This window comes from Canis lupus, chromosome 7 (assembly GCF_011100685.1).
Source record: "Canis lupus familiaris isolate Mischka breed German Shepherd chromosome 7, alternate assembly UU_Cfam_GSD_1.0, whole genome shotgun sequence".
NCBI classification, from domain to species: domain Eukaryota; kingdom Metazoa; phylum Chordata; class Mammalia; order Carnivora; family Canidae; genus Canis; species Canis lupus.
Genome location: NC_049228.1, coordinates 28880746 through 28900972, shown reverse-complemented (window position 1 = coordinate 28900972; position 20227 = coordinate 28880746). Strand labels below are relative to the sequence as shown.

The following is a 20227-nucleotide window of genomic DNA, read 5'->3' as shown; positions in this document are numbered from 1 at the left end:
TCACTAATAAAAAGTAACACGTCGTTGTGCAGCCGCCACCACCAGCCGGCTACAGATCATTTGTCATCACCTCACACTAAAACTCCATACTCATTAAGCAGGAACTCCTCATTTACCCTCCTCCCAGCCCCTGGCAACCACTCTTCTACTTTCTCTATGATTTTGACTACTCTAGGGACTTCATGAGTGCATTCATACCTTATCCTTATCTGTCTTTTTATGACCAGCTTGTTTCACTTAGTAGAATGTCCCTGAGGTTCATCCATGTTATTAGATATGTCAGAATCTCCTTCCTTTTTAAGGCTACATAATATTTACCGTACATATAAACCACATTTGGCTTATCCTTTCATCCACTCATGGACACATTTATGAATCCAGGGGATTCATATAAACTGCCCGGGGAGCCCAGTAAATAGCAACGTGAAATGCCAACACTGCCTTCCTGGGGCATGTCTTCTGTGTGGAGTAACCCTCATAAAAATAATCCTAGTGACTTCCCTATGCCTTTAATCTGAAAGAGCAAATATGAAAACGTGAACTATTGAAAGATGACTTTGTAAAATCAGATCACAGATATATGATATATAAGGTAATGTTATTATTATTTTACATACATTTGTAAAACTCATAGCAGTTTTAAGCTTGCTTAAACTTAAACTTGCTTGTAAAACACACATTAATTCACAACCACAAATGCTCCTATTTTACAAGAGGCCCTGAACTTCAGAGAGATCAAAAGCTTGTTGCCAGGAAATGACAGAACTAGATCAAATGCCTTGCCCATTACTCTTCTACCTTCCCACGTCATTGCTTCATGCGTCATTCCTCCTTCCTCCCAACCCCCAACTCCTTCATGCCAACCCACTATATCAACCAGCACAAGCTTCACATTGAATTCTAATATGCTGTCCTGAACATGTGCTTTACCCAGGCTTTCATCCCTAGGGCAGCACAAAGAGGGCCTGGCACTAGTAGTTCTTAGTGAATGTCTGACGAATAAATGAATGACTTCTAAATGTAGGTGTGATGCCTTTAATGAAATGAGAGATGCAGAAGGAAAGTTCCAATGTCACAGTACCTTGACAGGCAGGGGCTGGTGCTGTCCACTGTCCCAAGTCAGTACACTGGACTAGGTCAGCTCCTTCCAGCCTGAAACCCTCAGCACAATGGAAGTGACAGCTGGTGTTGTACTGAAATGCTCTCGAGGATGGGGAACAATCCATGCTTCCATGAACAGGACTCTTCAGTGGCCCACAGGCAACAGCTAAATAGAGAAAGTTGTCATCTGAAACTGGGTAATGGAAGGGCTCAGTTCCTTCTCAGGAGAGCCTTTCAAGAGATGCATCTTTCCTACCCATATTATCAGTATGTTCAGAACCCTGAATCCTCCCTTTACCATAAGGGAAACTGCCTGGATCACTGTCCTATGACCTCTTTGCCTAGATCACTCACCTGCCCTTTGATCTCAGCTTAGACTTCACCATCCTTGGGAGGCTGTTCCTGCCTACCCCAGCTGAGGGGTAGGGACTCCTCTAGTGAGCTCTAATGTCTAGTGAGTCTGCACTGTGCAGACACTACTGTACTGCTGCCCTTTGGACCACAATCTACTTGAGCTTGGGCTCAGTCATTTATACTTATATCCCAGGGCCTAGGCGGTACTTGGTACATCAAAGGTACTCTTTAAATATTTATTGGTGATATTTGTGGAATTGGATATGGAAAGAATAGATACAGAACAGGCTGGACCTTTAAGGGAAAAGCTGGAATAACATAGCTTATTGTTGACACACTATTAATTGCCTAGGCTTATGAAATGATCCTGAGTGGGCCATGTCTCTGAAACACAGGATGTCATCCTCATCAGACTTCAATTGCCAAAGTGAGTGCAGCCCAAGGGGAGTTCCTGCACAAAATTAAGCCCCGAGTGACCTCAGTTCTGATAAAGACTGGTTTCCTCATGTGCTTCCTTGATAAAGCATTTTGTCTCCAGGCTATTCCTGGGTTTTTTCATAGTATGAAGACCCCCATCAAACCCGGGGCTTAGACCTTTGCTTTTTATAGAACTGGGGCCTCTAAGAACCAAAGATCCTCTAGTGCTTCTCTCTTCCTTTACAGATGAGAAAAGTGGGGTTCAGAATTGTTATTTCCCTAAGGTCTTATATCTGGACAGTAGCAGGGCTGGGCTTGTAATCTAGGTCTTCTGGGCACTCACTGATCCAATCCTCAATTTCCCCCCTTTCTGCCTCATGAGCTGAGGGTATGAGGCAACTGTACAGAATTCAGTTTTGTGCTCTTGTGCAACTGTGAAGGGTTGCATCACAGCCTCTGCCACTGCAGTGTGCTTCCCTCCATAGTCAAAGCCGCCTCCAAAAGATCATGGGGAAGCCCCCTCTTTGTCCTAATAGCCAGTGTTCTGACTTCCTCTCAAGTAGAGGACTTGTCCCACAGCCTATATTACCAATAAGTCAGGAAGGGGAAAAAAGGCAGAAATCTAATGCCTAGTCTAATGCTAGCTACTTTACACGTGCTTAATTGTGTACTGTTTATATATTTCATTCTCACAAAAGCACCTGACAATTCTTAGCTCATTTCATGGATGAGAAAAGCATACTTCCTGGAGGTTGGGCAACCTGTTCAAGTGTCAGTCTGGAGGAGGCTATCCTGAGGTGAAGAGCCCCTGATCTTTTCACAGTGCCATAACCCTATCCCGGGTGGAAGGGGGCAACTAAAGGAAACTCCTACCCTCACAGGCTGGTGGGGGTGCAGTCCACTGGCCAGAGCGAGTGCAGTGGAGTGAGGCCCAGCCCCTCGCTTGATAACCTGGTTCACATTCAAATTTGCATCTGGAGCCATACGCAAAGGCAGCGAGGGGATGAACACAGTCCATGGTTCCTTTGCTAGGGGCTTCCAGGAGTGGACACTGCACAACTGCAGAGAAGAACCAGGGAGAGAGAGAAAGATACTAAGGAAGGAGAAAACCAGGCCCACAGTGGGGGAGCAGTGATAAAACTACCCCAGGAAATTCAGGTAGACCTAGGAAACTCTAAGAGTCTCTCCCGATATTTGTCCAGAATTGGAGGACCAGTCCACAGGGTAATCTTAATCTTTAAAGAAAAGAGTCTTCCAAGCTTTTCCCTAATGTCCTCTATTCCTTTTATCTCTATAAACCTGTCCAGGTAGGTATTCTACACAGATGTAGATGCCATCCTTTCCTTCTTGAGAGAAATTTATGAATGGAGCCATTCTGTAACTGCTTGAGTGGGGAGTGGGGCTGTGAGTTTGGGAGAAGGGAGGACTTCTAAATTTAGTTTTTAGTGAAGTCAGACTTGTTTTTCTGGTGCCTGACACCCTTTTCTTATCCCAGATGTACCCAATGTACTGAGTGGCACGTGGAAGGAGAGTCAAGTTATGACAGTTCAGGAAAACTTCTCCATAGCTGGCCACTGTCATCTGTACTCACAGCAAGAACTGGGTGCAGTGAACATTACACACCCTCAGCTGCTGGAAACTCACCTTCACACACTGGGGCTGCAGCCGTCCACATCCCTGAGGCCGTGCACTGTACCACCTCTGGCCCAACTAATGCAAATCCCTCTTCACAACTAAAGTGGCAGCTGGATTGATACTGGAATGCTTCGACAGAGTGAAGACAGTTCATGCTTCCTTGCTCAGGAGTCTTTAGGGGTGGACACTGGGTAGCTACAAACAGCCACAGAGCAATAGCATGAGCCCTTGGGTTATGCTCAGCACCTGAGAAACCTCAGGATGCTAGAGCAGCTATCTATACCTTTCCTACAGGACAAGGTGATACACTGGGCTGGTTAAATGGTATTTTTAACATAAAGGATCCAAACATCCTTATTTTTTATTTACTTTTTAGTTTTAAAAAGACTTTATTTATTCATGAGAGACAGAGACATAGGCAGAGGGAGAAGCAGGCTTCATGCAGGGAGCCTGATGTGGGACTCGATCCCAGAGTCCTTGGATTATGCCTTGAGCCAAAGGCAGATGCTCAACCACTGAGCCACCCAAGCATTCCCAGTCATTTACTTTTTAAAGAAGCAAGGTAAGGGACACCTGGGCGGTTTAGTTGCTTAAGTGACTGCCTTTGGCTCAGGTCATAATCCCAGGGTCGTGGGATGAGCCCCAAATTGGGATTGGCTCTCTGCTCTGTAGGGAGTCTACTTCTCCCTCTCCTACTGCCCCCACTCATGCTTTCTCTCTCTCTTCAATAAAGAAAATTTTTTTAAAAAAAATAAAGAAGCAAGCAAAGTAAAATGATCAAATTAATAATACTCAGCCCTAAATCCTCATTATTATACTCTGCTTTGCAGTTAACAAAGAGAGGTAGATCCCTTTGTGATGCTTTTTCTTGAGAATCAAAAATTATGCTGATTATCTCACTATAGATACAAAACATCATGAAAACCAGTATTAGTGTTATTCTCATTGATGGATAATAGTAAAAATCAGAATTCCCCATCTAGTGCAGATACTCACTACTTCTCATGCTTTTAATGGAGAAAGCTTTTTTCCCCTCTGAAATTCTAGTTATCAGTGAAGATAGAAAGAATAGACTCTACATACCTACACATCGTGGTGGCTTATTTGTCCAGGTTCCAGAAGCCAAGCATTCCAGCTTGCTGGGTCCATTCAATTCGTACCCTTCAGTGCAGTAGAAGCTGCACTCTGAATTGAAAGAGAAGTTTCCTAGAGGGTGGCTGCAGTTCATGAGCACATGCTGTGGAAGATCAAAATCCCCACACTCTCTGACTGTAGGGACAAAATATTGATTTTTTAAATTGCAGGTTTAAAGACAATGTCATGTTTTCTAGAAGTTGGAAGCTATTTGTATAACCCTCTTAACCCTGTCTTTCTAACCCAACCTGGTCATCTTTCCTTGGTTCCTTTGTATTGACTACATCTTGGGAAATCAGTCTTTCACTGGTTTTTACTTCAAGTGAGCAAAATCAGCCTTTGTTTTGCTTCCTTTATGTTTCCCTTTTACCTTTTAGGATTTTCTGAGCAAATGTTCTAATGAAATGTTTTACCCAGAGCATGTGTCTTGGGACAATTGAAGTGGGGCCAAATGACAGACCATAGAGAGAGCCAGGACTAGCCATTATTCACTGGAGAGTCTCCAACACAGTTTGCTTCCTGGCACCACTTCCAGCACAAGACCAATGGCTACAATAATATCAACAAAATAGTGGCCTCACCATATTCACATTCTGATCCATAGAATCCGGGGAAACAGGAGCAGGTGTAGTTCCCGATGGTCTCAATGCACTTCTCCTTGCTTGCTACAGGACATGTCCTGGCAGGAGGCTGCATGGATACAGAAGGATAAGAATCATGGGCATTCCCAGGAGATGTGAAGAAAAGCTGACTTTTCTTAGCCCCTCTTAGATAAGATCATGCCAGCCACATAGCAGAAAATGACAGTGTCCTTTGGTGTGCCAGCTTGGTCCCTGTGAAGGACATTGTAGGAGCCCACCAGAGCAGTGCATAGCTTCCACTTTAGGCTGAGTTTAGAGTTGCCTAAGGAGGGATTGTTATGTGTGGCACAGAGAGACAAAGAGCCACTCTTAGATGTGTAGACAGAAAAACTCCTCTATGTGGTACAAAACAGATTGTGGCTTTTTAACCAATAATGTTCTTAGAGTTGTATCATTACAGAAGCCTCCATGACAGACAAAGGTTAGGAATCAGATGTGAGGGGTCACATAAATATGATCAGGATCCTGGCTCTGCTGCCTACTATTATGCGACCTCAGGCAAGCTACTTCTCTGAGGCCAACTGGCCCAAGATCAGGGTCAAAGCCCTTGCACCTTTTGTTCATTTCAAATCTGCACCCAACACCACATGGTGGAGGGGCAGAGGAAGCAAATGAGATGCTTAAGACCTCTTCATGGTACAGGACAAACAGTCTGCTGAAGAGATGTTTCACAGGTCCAACTATGCCAGGCTTATGTGTGGGCAATATGACTGGCCAGCCAGGCCCTTCTCAATAGAAGAAGGTCTGAATGCAGAAGGGCTAGGGTTTCTTTCCTGCAAGAGACTTTTTGGGAATGTGTACACTATGCACCTGATGGAGGGTTAACATTAGAATTGATATTATGAAAGCACTGAGAATAATTTTGCTGATGAGGTCAGAACTGGGGGGCAAGGTCTGAGGCTAGACTATTTTCTGGTGATGTTCCCTCTGCACTAGGCCTTGACCACACTTGGTCCACTTTGGTCCATTACAAAAGGAAACTCATATGTCACATAGAGGATTATACTAGATCTCAACTCTGAGATGCTCTCATTCCATAAGTTATGCAGGTTCTATAGGAAAACATTCCCTGAGGCAGCCAGCAAGTTTGGTGAAGCTGCACGGGAGCACTGGGTAGGGTTCCAAGTAACAGGAAGATGCAGGAGGAGCAGTAGCCAATAGACAGAGGTTTGGTCCACATCTTCCATCCTATTCACCTTGACCCTACCAGTGTCTCCCAGCAGCAATACCTGTCTGTCCTATGCTCTGGGAGCACACAAATTCTATTCTGATTGTAACTTCCTCAGGATCTCAGAATGTTAGAAATTAGAAAACAGTCAATGGTCTGTATTCTACTCCACATCAGGGTTTCAGACAGGTTAGTAACTTTCTATAGCTTTGAATACCCAGGAAAAGACATAATGATGATTCACTGAATGAATCTTTTTTGCTAGGCTGTTCTGTGGTCTAGCAAATCCTAAAATTTAGAGAATCGGCCCAACTTAATTTATTGTTGCAGTCTACAACTGCAGACAGTTGATGCAGACAGATGATACTCTATTTATCTATTTATCGACCCACAGAGAGTCGATGGTTCCCCTATACCCTTTATGTGTTGGATGGCAAAATGTGACTCAGTGATAGTGGCTGCCTAGAGTGTTGTATTGGTGGAGATGGAAACTGGCTGTGTTCAGGCAAAATTGCAATAATTAGCCATATGCACCATTATTGCAGGTTAGAGGAGTGGGCATTGTGCATACCAGTGGTTTCTGATCCCTTTTCTTCCTTGTAATTTTTTGCAAGCTTTGTTGGGGAAGATAGTCTTGCAGATATGGATGTTGAAGGTTGAGCAGGGAGGGGAAGCAGAGGCATACTGGAGCATCTACTGGCAACCAAACTAATCTTACAGGCATAGTTTCAGGAAGACATAACCCAGGGAGTGTAGGGAGCTGATGGGGAGAACAGCAGGATGAGCAAATATTCTGGTAATGTTCATCCTGGCCTATAAAGAACAGGTTGTGATTTTTTTAAATTAATAAATTTATTTGTTTGTTCATTTGTTTATAAATTATTTACAAAATGAGACCTAACTACATGACAAAGCATTTATGGATATGTTTTCCCTCGGATAGGAGGCTTGAGTGAGGAGAGAGAGAAGTAGAGGGAAAGTGGAGGAAGACTTCTGAGGGGATGTATTTATAATTTAAAGAGTTTAGAACATACATAGCAGAGTGTGGCATCTGTAAGATGATTTACGAAAGAAGAGGCTCAGAGGACTCAGGACTATCTTGCCCGGGATGGTCAAGTCTCTCCCTAGCCACAGTGTTTGGGTGCTACATGGGGCAGAAAGAGCGCCTCTACATGAGAATCCACATCAGAAAGATGGAACTGGTTCTGGCACAGGTGCATGACTATATGAAGACCAAGCTTCCATGCATGTCTGCTTACTCAGGAACTGCTTACTTTGGTGAGAAGCAAATAAATGCACTCCCAGTTACCTCTTTCTTCCCTTTCCTCACACCTCCAGCCCCTCCCAAAGTCCAGCACACCTGAATACATGCTGTTGTTGAAGGGAATCTATAAAGCATTTGTGATTGTTGGTCATGTTTTCACATTGTCTTGTGAGAACGTAGAGCAAAGAGTACAGTAGCATATGTGGTTAATAAGCACCAACTTTGGATCATGAGTTTGAAACCAACTCCACCATCAGTCTACGTATGGCTCCTCCACCATCAAGTAGTTTAGAACCTTGAGCAGATTCCTTACTAGCCTGAGCCTTTGTCTCATCAGTGAAATGAGAGTACTAGAGGACCTGATTGATGAGGGTTCTCATGAGGACTAAATGAAACTAACACGAAATAGACTCATGACCCACAAATTAATAACAATACTTGCAACATACTGATGTGCAGTAGGTGTGAATTAGAGCTGTCTCCTGGGGGCGGGGCCAACCTACCTTTCAACTTATACCATCTCTTATACTACGGCAGAGTGGTGCAAAAAAGCTCAGGACATAAATTTAGGAGACTAAAACTTCCTGAGAGTCTATTTCATCTGTTACAAAACGAGGAAGGTGGATCAGATGATCATAAAAATGTCCTTTATGGTTTCAAAAATCCAGTTTTCTCCAATTCTGATCTTATATCCTTTCAGGTCCTCAACAGTGCTGATTATAGTTTATCCCTTGTTCTCACTTCCCTGGATTTGTGACTCAATGTTACCGACTCAGTGGTTGTATCAGTGAACGAGGGGAGGCATTTTTTTTTTTTTAAACAGACAAACTTCAGAGTAGAGAAGATCCTACCTGTATAGCATAGCGCCCGCTTCCTTTTCCAGCAGGGCTCATCATTCCACTTGCCAGGGGCCGACAAGCTCTTGATGTAGATCTCCACACAGTCCTGATTGTTCTTTTTGTTGTTGGGCTCATTTTCAGCCCAGTTCTCGGCCTCTTCGGTGAGAGGCTTTTTGGTTCCCACCCAGGTCCATTTATCATTGATCTTTCGGATCCCAATCCAGTAGTAGGAGTTGTAGTAAGGTATGACATCATTGAGGTAAGCAATTTCTTTTTTATTCTGGATGGCCACTAAATCTGTGTAGTGCTTCTGGCAGAAAATCCGGGAATAATTCCATGAATACGCTTTCGTGCTGTAATTATAGGTCCATCCTGCCACTTCTTTCTGCTTTATTAATTCTGGGTGAAGGAGAGTGAATGCCAGGTTAACATCCCTAACCAGAAGGATTTTATGAGCATAAACACACTTCTAAGTAGTCAGATGAGTTTCTGACTGGAAGAAAAATACCTAAAACATGACTATTTTATGTCTAGTCTGGTTGTTTTAAGGAAGAAGAGTAGTTTCCATCTTTTACCTAAAAAAATACACATGAAGTCAGAATAGGAAATTGTACCCTGAGGATCCTTAGTATTAAAGATTTGGAATCATGTGATAACAGAGTTGGGTCATCTAATCTTCTCCTCCTTTCATAAATGGAAGAGACATATTGAGGAATTTGCCCAATTTAAATGACACATAAAATGCCTTGGTGGCTGCTTTAAGTCTCCAGGGTCTACCTCTTCATATGGAAAATAAGACGCTTGGTGATCTGGAGCTTACCTGCTGGCCCAGATTCATCACCTGCCACATTTACCTTCTTAGCAAAACAGACTCCCACTTCTGTGCCTTTGCAATGCTCTTTCTGCTATTCTGGCTGCTGTCCCCACTTATGCCTAGTAAACTTTTCCTCCCCCTACTTTCCCTGACTTGCCCAGATAGGCTTGCTCCTCTTCCTCCAGGCTCCCACCGCACCTCATCTCTGCCTCCACCTCCCTTATAACTGGGCCCTAGAATGTCTCTTCCTGTGACATGGTCCACACCTGCTGGATTGTGAATCCTGAGAGTGGTCTGTTTTTATCTCTGGGTCCTTCACACCAAGCACAGAGCTGGGCACTTCACTGGTGTTCAGTAAAGACTTGTTGAGTTAAACACAGCATGTTTGTGGCAGAGGCAGCTTACAAATCAAATCTCCTGGTCTGCAATCTTACACTCATTCCATCTCTCTTGACTATCTCTCTTTGATAAATTATGCTATGTCCTCCTCCTGCTCACTCACTTGTTAAAATAAGGCTTACAACAAGCCTTTTGAAGAAATGTTTATCACATCAGATGAAATAAAGTATGTGACCTTCAAAAGTGTAAGGGGCACTCTGATGAAAAATATTGTCTTTGTAGCCAGTGGGAACTCATCCAGGCCAGAAAAGGCCAGATCCCATGTGAAGAAGTGTACAATGCAAGCAATCAGACCTGGAAGTGGCTCTCTTTCCTGTTTATAGTCTTTTTTGTTCCTATTCACCCCTGTCCTCTGCTGCCCATATGAAGGTCATTTGTCCCTCCTTCACTGATACCTCTATTGCATTATTTTGCCCTAAGACTATTATTTTGGTGCCACCAGGGCTGCATTATTGACTTTCACGGAGCCTAGGCAGTTTTGCCTTTTTCAGCTGCTTCCTCCATAATAAAAATCTTAAAAACTGGAACACCTGGATGGCTCAGCGATTGTCTGCATTCTGCTCAGAGCAGGATCCCAGGGTCCGGAATCGAGTTCAGCATTGGGCTTCTTGTGGGGAGCCTGCTTCTCTCTCTGCCTGTATCTCTGCCTCATTCTCTCTGTGTCTCTCATGAATAAATAAATAAAATCTTTAAAAAAATAAAATCTTAAAAACTGTATTTTATAGTTGCATTGGTATAAATATATATCCAGGGCAGCCTGGGTGGCTCCGCAGTTTAGCACCACCTTCAGCCCAGGGCCTGATCCTGGAGACCCAGGATCGAGTCCCACATCGGGCTCCCTGCATGGAGCCTGCTTCTCTCTCTGCCTGTGTCTCTGCCTCTATCTCTCTCTCTGTGTCTCTCATGAATAAATAAATAAAATCTTTATAATATATATATATATATATATATTCATTCATATTGTATAAGACATTTTTGTGGGTCCTTATCAGTAGTGTTGGCCAGTGCCTGCTGTGCCTAATGGATAATGGACCCTGGTGATGTCCATTTCAGTTTGTCTACAGTCTTTCCAGCACTAGGATGGTGTTGGGTGCATTTTTTTTTTTCTGGGCATCTGGGCGGGGACAGTATCCCCATGTCTCATAATGACTGGCTACTATCCTTAACTTCTCCTACTTGGAGAAGGTCCCCTAATTATTCAGGCCCAGATGATAGGTTAAAATTAAGTTTACCAAAAATCAGGACACTGAAGCAAAGGAGTTTGGCACTTGTGAAGATCACTCTCTGAAATCTCCAGTTCCTAATGGCTTTTAGGCAGCTGGCCTGAAACAAGAAAAGAAAACTTCCTTTTAGTATCCATGTGAAATCGATGTGGCCAAAAAAATTCTTGTTAACAATCATTATACTGAGTTAGAATCCTCCCTGTTTCCATCAGGGTGGAGGTTCAAGCCCTCTGTTACCTGCTTGCTTCTTACTGCTCTGCTTCTGAGTCTGTATTCTTTTTTTTTTATAAATTTTTTTTATTGGTGTTCAATTTGCCAACATATAGAATAAAACCCAGTGCTCATCCCATCAGGTGCCCCCCTCAGTGCCCGTCACCCAGTCACCCCCACCCCCCGTCCACCTCCCCTTCCACCACCCCTAGTTTGTTTCCCAGAGTTAGGAGTCTCTCATGTTCTGTCTCCCTTTCTGATATTCTGAACCAAGGCTGAGGACAGAATTTGCTTTTTCTTTCATTTGACAAATATTTACCAAGTAACTACTTGGTGCAACCAATATTTTCCATTTATGAAACAATTTGTAATACACACATCAGAAAAATATTGTCATTATTATTATGCAGTAATTTCCCCTGAAGAACTAGTATGCCATACTCCAAAATACTAGGAAGTTGCATGCAAACTCCCAGGCTGACCTATACTTTGATGCATAGGGCATCAATGAATTGTGCTGTGCTATATCATCTATCCTATATTACTGATCTATGTTTTGCCTTCCTGCTTGATAATTTCAGCCTGTATCCACAATACTATTCAATATTTAATATATATGCATAGTACATATATATTTTAATATATATAATAAACTTGTTCCCCTCGGATCAATTATAAGTATTATTTCTAATAAGTTCCCTTCTGTTGGGATTTCATCAAATATCTTAATATTTAAAAATATTTTTAGATAAGTTCTGGGAATGCTCGTCTTGTCCAACTCTCTCATGTTGCACATGAAAGTCCTGAAGGTTGGGGAATCTAAAATCACATATACTTTCAGAAAATTGAATCTTTCAAATTTTGATTTGTTACCTTTTTTGTAAAGAAGATTTAGTGATCAATTAGAGACTTTAAGCTTAAAATTGCATTATATTAGATTAAAATTCTATAGAGGAAGTGGAAAAGAGATAGGTATTAAAGGAAAGAAAACAAATAATAACTATAACTATAATAACAAATAATAAAAGTTCCTATTATCCAAAACTTGTTTAATATTTTTTCTTAAGTGATGAGGGTCATTAGATCACTACAGTATTTAATTCCACAGGAATAAATTTTGAGAAGTGACGTGACATTTACTTATGTTAAAAGGCTAAACTTTACAATGTATGGAACATCCCATCTTTTATTCATTTTAAAACCTAGATGGCAAAAAAAAAAAAATGTTAGCTTTCCACTTAGAAAGGTGTGAGACTTTACATAATTTTCCAGAATTCTTTCAGAGGCAATACTTTTGCTGCTGAAGAACACAATAACATAGATTTCATGAAGGGGATCCCAGTATTTACCTTTGAACCTGCACTGGGTTTCTTCACCAGTAGACTAGAGGAGAGGTGTAGTGTTTGTAATCTAGGGGTGCTCTCCCTGTCCCCTTTGGAAGTGTTTGTCTCCTTGTACATTTCTCCCTGGAACACTTCTAGGAGGTTCTCTGGCTTGAGGGTGAGCCCAAGGAAGTGTGTGAGAGGCTGATCAGGGGAGGCTGCTGTCTCCCTATCAGTGCGCAACTCCAGCCACTATCCCAAAAGAGCTGTTTTATATTTTACCTAGTTTAAAATTTGAAATATGGTTTAAACAGAATTGAGAGACAGCTTTTAAAATTTCAAGACTTTCTTTTTTTAAAGGTCTTATTTCTTTGAGACCAAGAGAGAGAAAGAATGAGAGAGAGAGAGAGAGAGAGAGAGAGAGCGCACAGGCAGGGAGAGGGGCAGAGGGAAGGGGAGAAGCAGACTCTCTGCTGAGCAGGGAGCCTGATGTGGGGCTTGATCCCAGGATCCTGGGATCATGACCTGAAACGAAGGCATGCTTAACCAAGTGAGCCACCCAGGTGCCCCAATTTCAAGGTTTTCAAGGTGGATGTTGGGTTAATAGAGTGATTCTTATTCTTGCAGGACTTTTTGATTTCTTTGAAAGCCTGAACAAAGCTATAGTCAGGACGGACCACAAGTTCAAATCTTTGTGAACTGTGAGGCAACAGAGTAAGTCACTGGCAAAGAACAAGGGTTTTGTGTGTGGGCATGGAAGATGCATGATGCCTAATAATCTTCCTCTGAGTGGCCCTTTTCCTCTGAAACCTCCTTGGGGTGGGCAGGCTTTCTCACATCTGCTCCTGTTCTACAGTGTCATCTTCAGGTCTAAGATCCTGGAGATTTAAGGACTGTTCCCCGATATTACAAAGCCAGTTAAGTGTTGAAACAAGAGGAAATGTCTCTAAGAGGAATGGCCACGTGCTTTGCTAATCTTTAATGTTTTCTGGCAGTCAACTTCAAACTGGAAGCCACTGGGAAAAAGTCTGAGACTGGGTCATTAGAATCACATCCTGAACCTGTGTAAACCTTCATTAAAGCTGCTTCACACTGTGGTTATCTTTAATTTAACTTTTCCTAAGAATTAAAAGTATAAGGTGAAGAGAAGGGCAGAGAGAAAGTGGAAGACCAAGTGTTTTTTCCCTCACTCTCACTTTGCTCGGGAAGACCTATGGATGCCAGCAGGAGTCCCATAGCTGCCAGCATTGTGGGTGGTGTACAGTTGTTGGCAGAAATGGTACCATGGAAAGGGATTCAGTCTCCTGCCCATGTTGTAGACCAGCTGTGCACTTTTAGAGGCAGAATTGATAATGTCCCTCCTTGGATCGTTTGCCTTCTGCCCTGATACTGGTTTCTCTCCTTTCTCTACAGTTTAGCTTCCTTAACTTCCTTGGCGCCCTTTACTCTCCAGCCTTCTCCCATCACCAGCCCGCAAAAGTGCTTTTGCTAACTTTACCACTGAAATCCCAATTACCAAACCCAATGAACACTTTCCCTTCTTATCTATCTTGCAGCAATAAATACTAGTGACTACTTCCTCTTATTTAAAATGCTTCCATTGGTTCTTCTCTTGACTCTTCTCTGACATCTTGAGCAATTTTGTTGAGTCTTCCTTTGAATCTACCTCAACCTTCTGCTTGCACTTGTAGAGATAGAGATTTCCCTGGATTCCTGACTCCATGACCCTATTTTTTATCACTCTTCTGCTTTCCAGAGGTCTTCTTCTGGCCATCCGTTTGCCAGATGGCCCTCAGGCATCATCTCCATTCCTGACTATCTTCCTGAGCATGCCATCTGCAATCTAAATGCAAAGCAATCAAATGAGCATACAGCCGGAGGATGCTGCTGGTAGAGGCTTTTCAAGGGCCAGATGACTTATGTCAGAATCTCAGCTATAGTAGAGAGCAGAAGTTAATGCTTAATAAATATTATATGAATGAATGAAAAATAAATGAAAGAACAATGGCAGAGGAATGACTAGAAGTAAGAGAAGTGTGTGCTGAGTAGGAAAATATAAAGATATGTGATGATTATTGCTCAGTATTTAAGGGTTATAGCAGTGGTTGTATCAAATTTAAAAATGTATTATGATTAAGCAGAAGAGCATAACAAAGCTGTGCAAAAAAATGATCTTGGTACTATGTCTCATTCTATTTGCATGTGAGAGAGACAAGGGGCATGATGGCTCACACCCTGTGTGAGGAAACAAATGAGCTGATTCATTCTCTTACACCGCGCAGGTGAGATAGAGGGATATGTGAAGAAGTGGGGAAACCAAGGATTGTTATAATAGGTGTTGTGTTTCAGGAAAGCTTGTGGGGCATCAAATAGTAGCAGCACCTCAAAGTTGGGGATGAGAAAGCAAATTTCGGTCTAACCCTCTGGAGTGAGTGTGACTCTCAGAAAGGCTCTAGCAGGGCAGCCTGGGTGGCTCAGTGGTTTAGCACCTCCTGGGGACCTGGGATCGAGTCCCATGTCAGGCTCCCTGCGTGGAGCCTGCTTCTCCCTCAGCCTGTGTCCCTGCCTCTCTCTCTCTCTCTGTGTCTCTCATGAATGAATAAATAAAATTTAAAAAAAAAAAGGTTCTAGCACTAAAGGGTGATCATATAAGGAGTTTACAGACAGTCTCATTGACCTGAGTCCTATGGCCCTGAAGTCCTTCATCAAGTGGGCTGTGTAGGGAAGACCAAGGATCTCTCTCCTTTGTCCGAACCCTTCACATCAACTTGTCATCAAAACCTATTGACTTTACCTTCTGACCAGATAGCTAGTCATTCTCCAGATTTACACTTACCGCTAAAGTACTAGTGCAGACATCATTCTTTCTTTCCTGCATATCTTTTAATTAGCCTCTCATCCTCAAGTTACCCATTTTCAATTCTTTCTCTAGAATGAAGTCAGAATGATATTTCTAACACAAAAGCCTGATCATACCACTTTACTACTGAAAATCCTACTCCTTGAGCAATAAACACAAACTCTTCAAAATGAAGAACTCTTTAAGACCCTTTGAAATGTGGATTCTTCCTTTTGTCTATCTCATCTCTTGCCATTAATTTTCAATTTATTCACTGCTTCCATACAATTCTACAATGTATTTATAACAAAACATTTTGTAGTTTCCAGAATGCGCTATATGTGCCCTATGTTCTCCTTTTATGTGTTCCTAGCTCTATAAATCCAAAAATCTCCTCCTGAAAGGAGACTTCTCTATCACCAATCCTGCCCTCTCCCACTGTCCCCACCAAGACGGGTGCTCCCTGTTATTGACTGTTCTTTCCCATTGCTTATTTCAGTAACTATTGACTTATCAATTGCCTACAATGTGTCAGATACTCTTTGAATTACTGGAGTTACAATGATGAAAACAGAAATCATTCCTGTCCTTGTGTAATATACAGTCTATTTTTTAAAGATTTTATTTATTTATTTATGAGAGACACAGAGAGAGAGAGAGAGAGAGAGACAGAGGCAGAGGGAGAAGCAGGCTCCATGCAGGGAGCCTGACATGGGACTCAATCCCGGGTCTCCAGGATCACGCCCTGGGCCGAAGGCGGCGCCAAACCGCTGAGCCACCCGGGCTGCCCTAATATACAGTCTATTGAGGAAGACAATGAAATGCCAATAAATACAAGCAGTTCATAACAAATAAACCTGGAAGCTAGTGGTAAGTGCTAGGTAGGGAATCAAAGTGGGGTTATGTGGTAGAGGGAATGCATGGTTACCTTAAGCAGGGAGCTAAAGGCAGATCTCTCTGAGGAGGTCATTTTGAACTGAAAGCAGAATGGCCAGAAAAAGCCAGCCAGGGAGAAGCAGGAAGAAGAGAATTAAAGACAAAAGGAAAATCCAATGTGAAGGCTTTGGGTGGTAGCAAAGTGTGGAGTGTTCACAGAACATGAAGCCATTAGTGTGTCTGGAATGGAATGAGCATTGGGAGGAAGAGCATGAGATGAAGCTGGTGACAGATCACTCCAGGGCTTTGAGAACTAAAACAAGGGGATGAGATTTTGTTCTAAGTGCAAAGAGGAGTCAGAGGCTGGGGGGTGTGGATTTTAGTAGAGGCAATGACGTGGTCTGATTGATGTTAAAGACTGGGAGGTCCTAGAGGTTAATTGAAAAGGTAGGTTTGATGAGGGAGCAAAAGGGAAACTGAGGGCACAGCACAAGTTAACACCTGGCACCCTGCCTCCCTCCTGGTGGGACATGTGTGACATTCTTCAGACACTCCTGGCTACCCAAGAACAAAGGGAAGGGAGAAACAAAGGGTTATCTGAGATCACAGTCCTGCAGGACAGGAGTCTCCATCAGTTTGCGACTGTCCTAATGATTTACAAGAATAAAACAATCTCCAGAAAGCTATAGATTTAATTTCCTGGAACCCTAACATCACCCTTCCCTCCATAGGGTAGAAAATTGTTTATAATCAATCATTCCTCACAACCCCAGTGCAGCTCTTTCTGCCCATGGGTCCTGTCCCTGTGCTATAATAAAAACACCCTTTTTGCAGTGAAAATATCTCAAGAATTCTTTCTTGGCCACAGGCTCTGAACAACCCCACTCCAAACCACATCAGGTGAGGGCCGGATTTTGTGAGTCTGACATAATATGTCACAAAAGAGATCTAATTGTCAGGGCTGTGAACAGAGAAGCATCCTGAGCAGATGCACCTGACAGTGATGGTTTTGATGAATTAGCGGCAGAGAGGATGTGCTGTGAAAAGGGAAGGCTACTGTACTAGTCTCAGCAGGAGTGAAAGGGGTTCTGGCTTGGGTCGGGATCAATGGGAATGCAAAGCAGGGAAGTAGATGTGAGAGTCCTGGAGGAGACAGAACTATACAAATAGCTGGTAGCAGAGTCCAGGTTTCACAAGGCATTACAACTGCCACAAACTTCCCTGAAGTTCTGGATGGTAGTGGTGGTGGCATAGCACAGATGTTAGTAGTTCCAATAATTTAAAGGGAGAAAATGAAACACAGCAAGAGAGAGACAGAGAGAGATCTCTAGGCCAACAGCAAATGAGAAATAAAGACAGGAAGGAGCCCAGGACATTAACACAAAGAATCAAAGCACATATTTACATTAGACTACCAATCGCCGTTATTTAGGTTGAAATACTAGTATTAAAAATAAAGTGGCATACCTAGTTTTCAAAAGTCCATTGGAGCATGACCGAGCTATATATCCCTACAAATATAGAGGGATCATTTTGTATTTGACTTGATAAAATTTCTGTTTGCTTTTCAAAGAAGTGAGACACCTAGAAGACAATGTAATAAATGTCGTTCATGAAACCACTATGTGCCTACTTTCCAGTATTGATCCAGGTTCTTTTCTCAGTGTTGCCCATTATGCAGTAGGTCATTTTGACTTTTGAAGATTTGATTAATAAGCTTCCACCTACAGAATTCTGAAGCTACATATTCTAAGAGCCAATAGCCAGCCCGAAGAGTGGGAACTGTGTAGCTACATTTCAAAAAACAGGTCATGGAAGGAAGAGTGAGAACTAGAAGCCACAGACCTAAAGTACTTACGGTATAAATGGAAGAGAATCCACACTTGTTATGGTATAAATGGAAGAGAATCTACATCTGCTTCTCAATCCACGAAAACTCTAACATCAGAACACGTTAGCTGCAAGTTCCCAGACAAGAGTTCTCTCTCTGAGATTCCTCTGATTGAAAACACTCCACCAGAGAATCCTTAATCTCTTTTCTTCAGGTCCTGGAGGTTAATTGAAACCACTCTGACCTTGAAGCCAGATTTACATACAGAGGGTTGAGGTTCTTGAGTCCCAAGAGCCAAATGTACTCAGGGGCAAAGGAAGAGGTCTTACTTTTGGACTATGGTAACAGTTCTACAGCTGGAGTCCTCAGCACTAGATTGCAGAGTTCCAGCCTAGCTTCAAGGTACTAGTGGAGGAGCTTCTAAGAAGAAAGCACAGGAGGCGATAGAGTTCTTAACCCAAAACCCATGTGGGGGCTGGGGAGCCCGCTGTACTTGTCCAGAAAGTAGACAAGTGTTTATGTGGACATTTGCATTTTCATCTGGGATGAAGAGCTGTACTTTCACTAGAACCTCAAAGAACCCCGTGATCCAATGGGTCAATATACTTCTGAAATAGAGGAGGATCCCAAATTAAATAGAAGGAAGAGATGACTAACTCCTGGTCCATGTAAGTTGACCAACACAATATGATATGCAAAAGATGAAACAAAAGCAATCCACATTCTTATGTCATTGGAGTTCAAACTCAGGAGACTCAAACTCATTCCTGTTCTCTTCAGAGTCTTCTCTTTTATCCCCAATAAAGAAAATCCCCATTGCAAATATTTGAAAAGTGTATGTAAAGTAAAAAGGTGGCGTGAATCACGTAGGAGTGCTACTTTCTTCTGGCATCTAGAAAGGGGCTCAAAAACAGAGACAGTTGGTTTCTTGTTAGCCACAGATTGCAGGATTTTGGACTTTGGGAGCCTGAGACTGTGGGAGATACTCCTGGTAAGTCGGGAGTAAAACCGTGTGTCTTATCTGTTAATGAGTTCAAGAATGTCTAGTTTTCCTGGGATCTTCCCTGGATCCTAAACCCCACAATGTTTTTCTTTTTCACAACAATAATAACTGGCATTTACTAAGCAGTTCCCATGTGTCAGCCTCAGATTTAAATTCTTTTCAGTGCAAACTTATTTAATCTTCACAATGACACTGTGGGGTGCTAGAATTATATCTATTTTACAGATAAAGAAACTGAGTCACTAACAGGACAGAGACTTAAGGCAGAAATGGAAGCCATATAGAGATACTCCACATGAGTCCCAGTGGACTCCTAGGGCCTAGAGAAGGAACCAGAAAGGCTGGCATGAGAACACATGCAATCATAGGTTGTCCCAGGGCACCTATTCAGCTTTGCCTTCAAGCCAGAGAGAAGAGCGATCCTAAGAAGGAATTCAAGGATTTACCAAGATTTGTGCCATGAGAGTTTCTGTAAACTCTAATAGGAAAAACAGCGGCAGTGGAGTCAGAGGATAGGGGTCTAGATCCAGACCATGTCAAGCCTAGCAGTGAGGCCATAGGTAAAATGCCTGGTCTCTATAAGGCTTAGTGGAACGTGGAAATGGCAATCTCAACACCCAAGGATATTTGGAGGGTCAATGTGGACAGCAGGCTTAGAGATGCTCACACTCTAAAGGGCTATTCAACATAAAATACCATGACTACTACTGTTCCTCCTCACTTTCTGATCCTTTACCTGCCTGACTCAGCTTCCATGCCACATCTCATCCAGTTCCCAGAATACAGAGAAATGAACTTACCATCTCCTCTGAGCCTCGGCTTCCTCTCAGCCGTCTGCCCAACCCAGACTTCTTATAGTCTTGCTGCCTCCCCTCAGTGTCAAGCTGTTTAGAAAAGCAACTTCCTAGTTCAGCAAGTTCCAGAAATTCACCGCAGCCCTTCCCACGAAGTTGGATGTGGATAACACAAGAGCAGTTGATAATACTTAGTAGCAATGGTCACCAGGAGGGCAGAAGGTCACCTACTTCCATGGGAGATGGTCTGGAGACAGGGGCAAGTGTGAATCACTCCTGGACATCCCGGGCTGTGCAGTGCAGGAATCATGCCCACACCCCCAGGAGTCAAATTTCCTCTAATTATAATACAAGCCTCAGTTT

At 42.8% G+C, this 20227-nt stretch overlaps 1 protein-coding gene across 1 annotated transcript in view; it reads right to left on the bottom strand.

The window, feature by feature from the left end:
• SELP (selectin P) overlaps window positions 1-19954 on the bottom strand; it is a 37834-nt gene extending 17880 nt beyond the window's left edge. Inside the window, 8 exon segments of the mRNA NM_001287149.1 lie at window positions 1082-1267; window positions 3517-3702; window positions 4591-4776; window positions 5223-5292; window positions 5294-5331; window positions 8566-8952; window positions 10999-11089; window positions 19871-19954. Coding sequence (NP_001274078.1) covers window positions 1082-1267; window positions 3517-3702; window positions 4591-4776; window positions 5223-5292; window positions 5294-5331; window positions 8566-8952; window positions 10999-11089; window positions 19871-19873 — 1147 coding nt within the window. The 5' untranslated portion in view covers window positions 19874-19954.
• Between the last annotated feature and the right edge of the window lie 273 nt (window positions 19955-20227).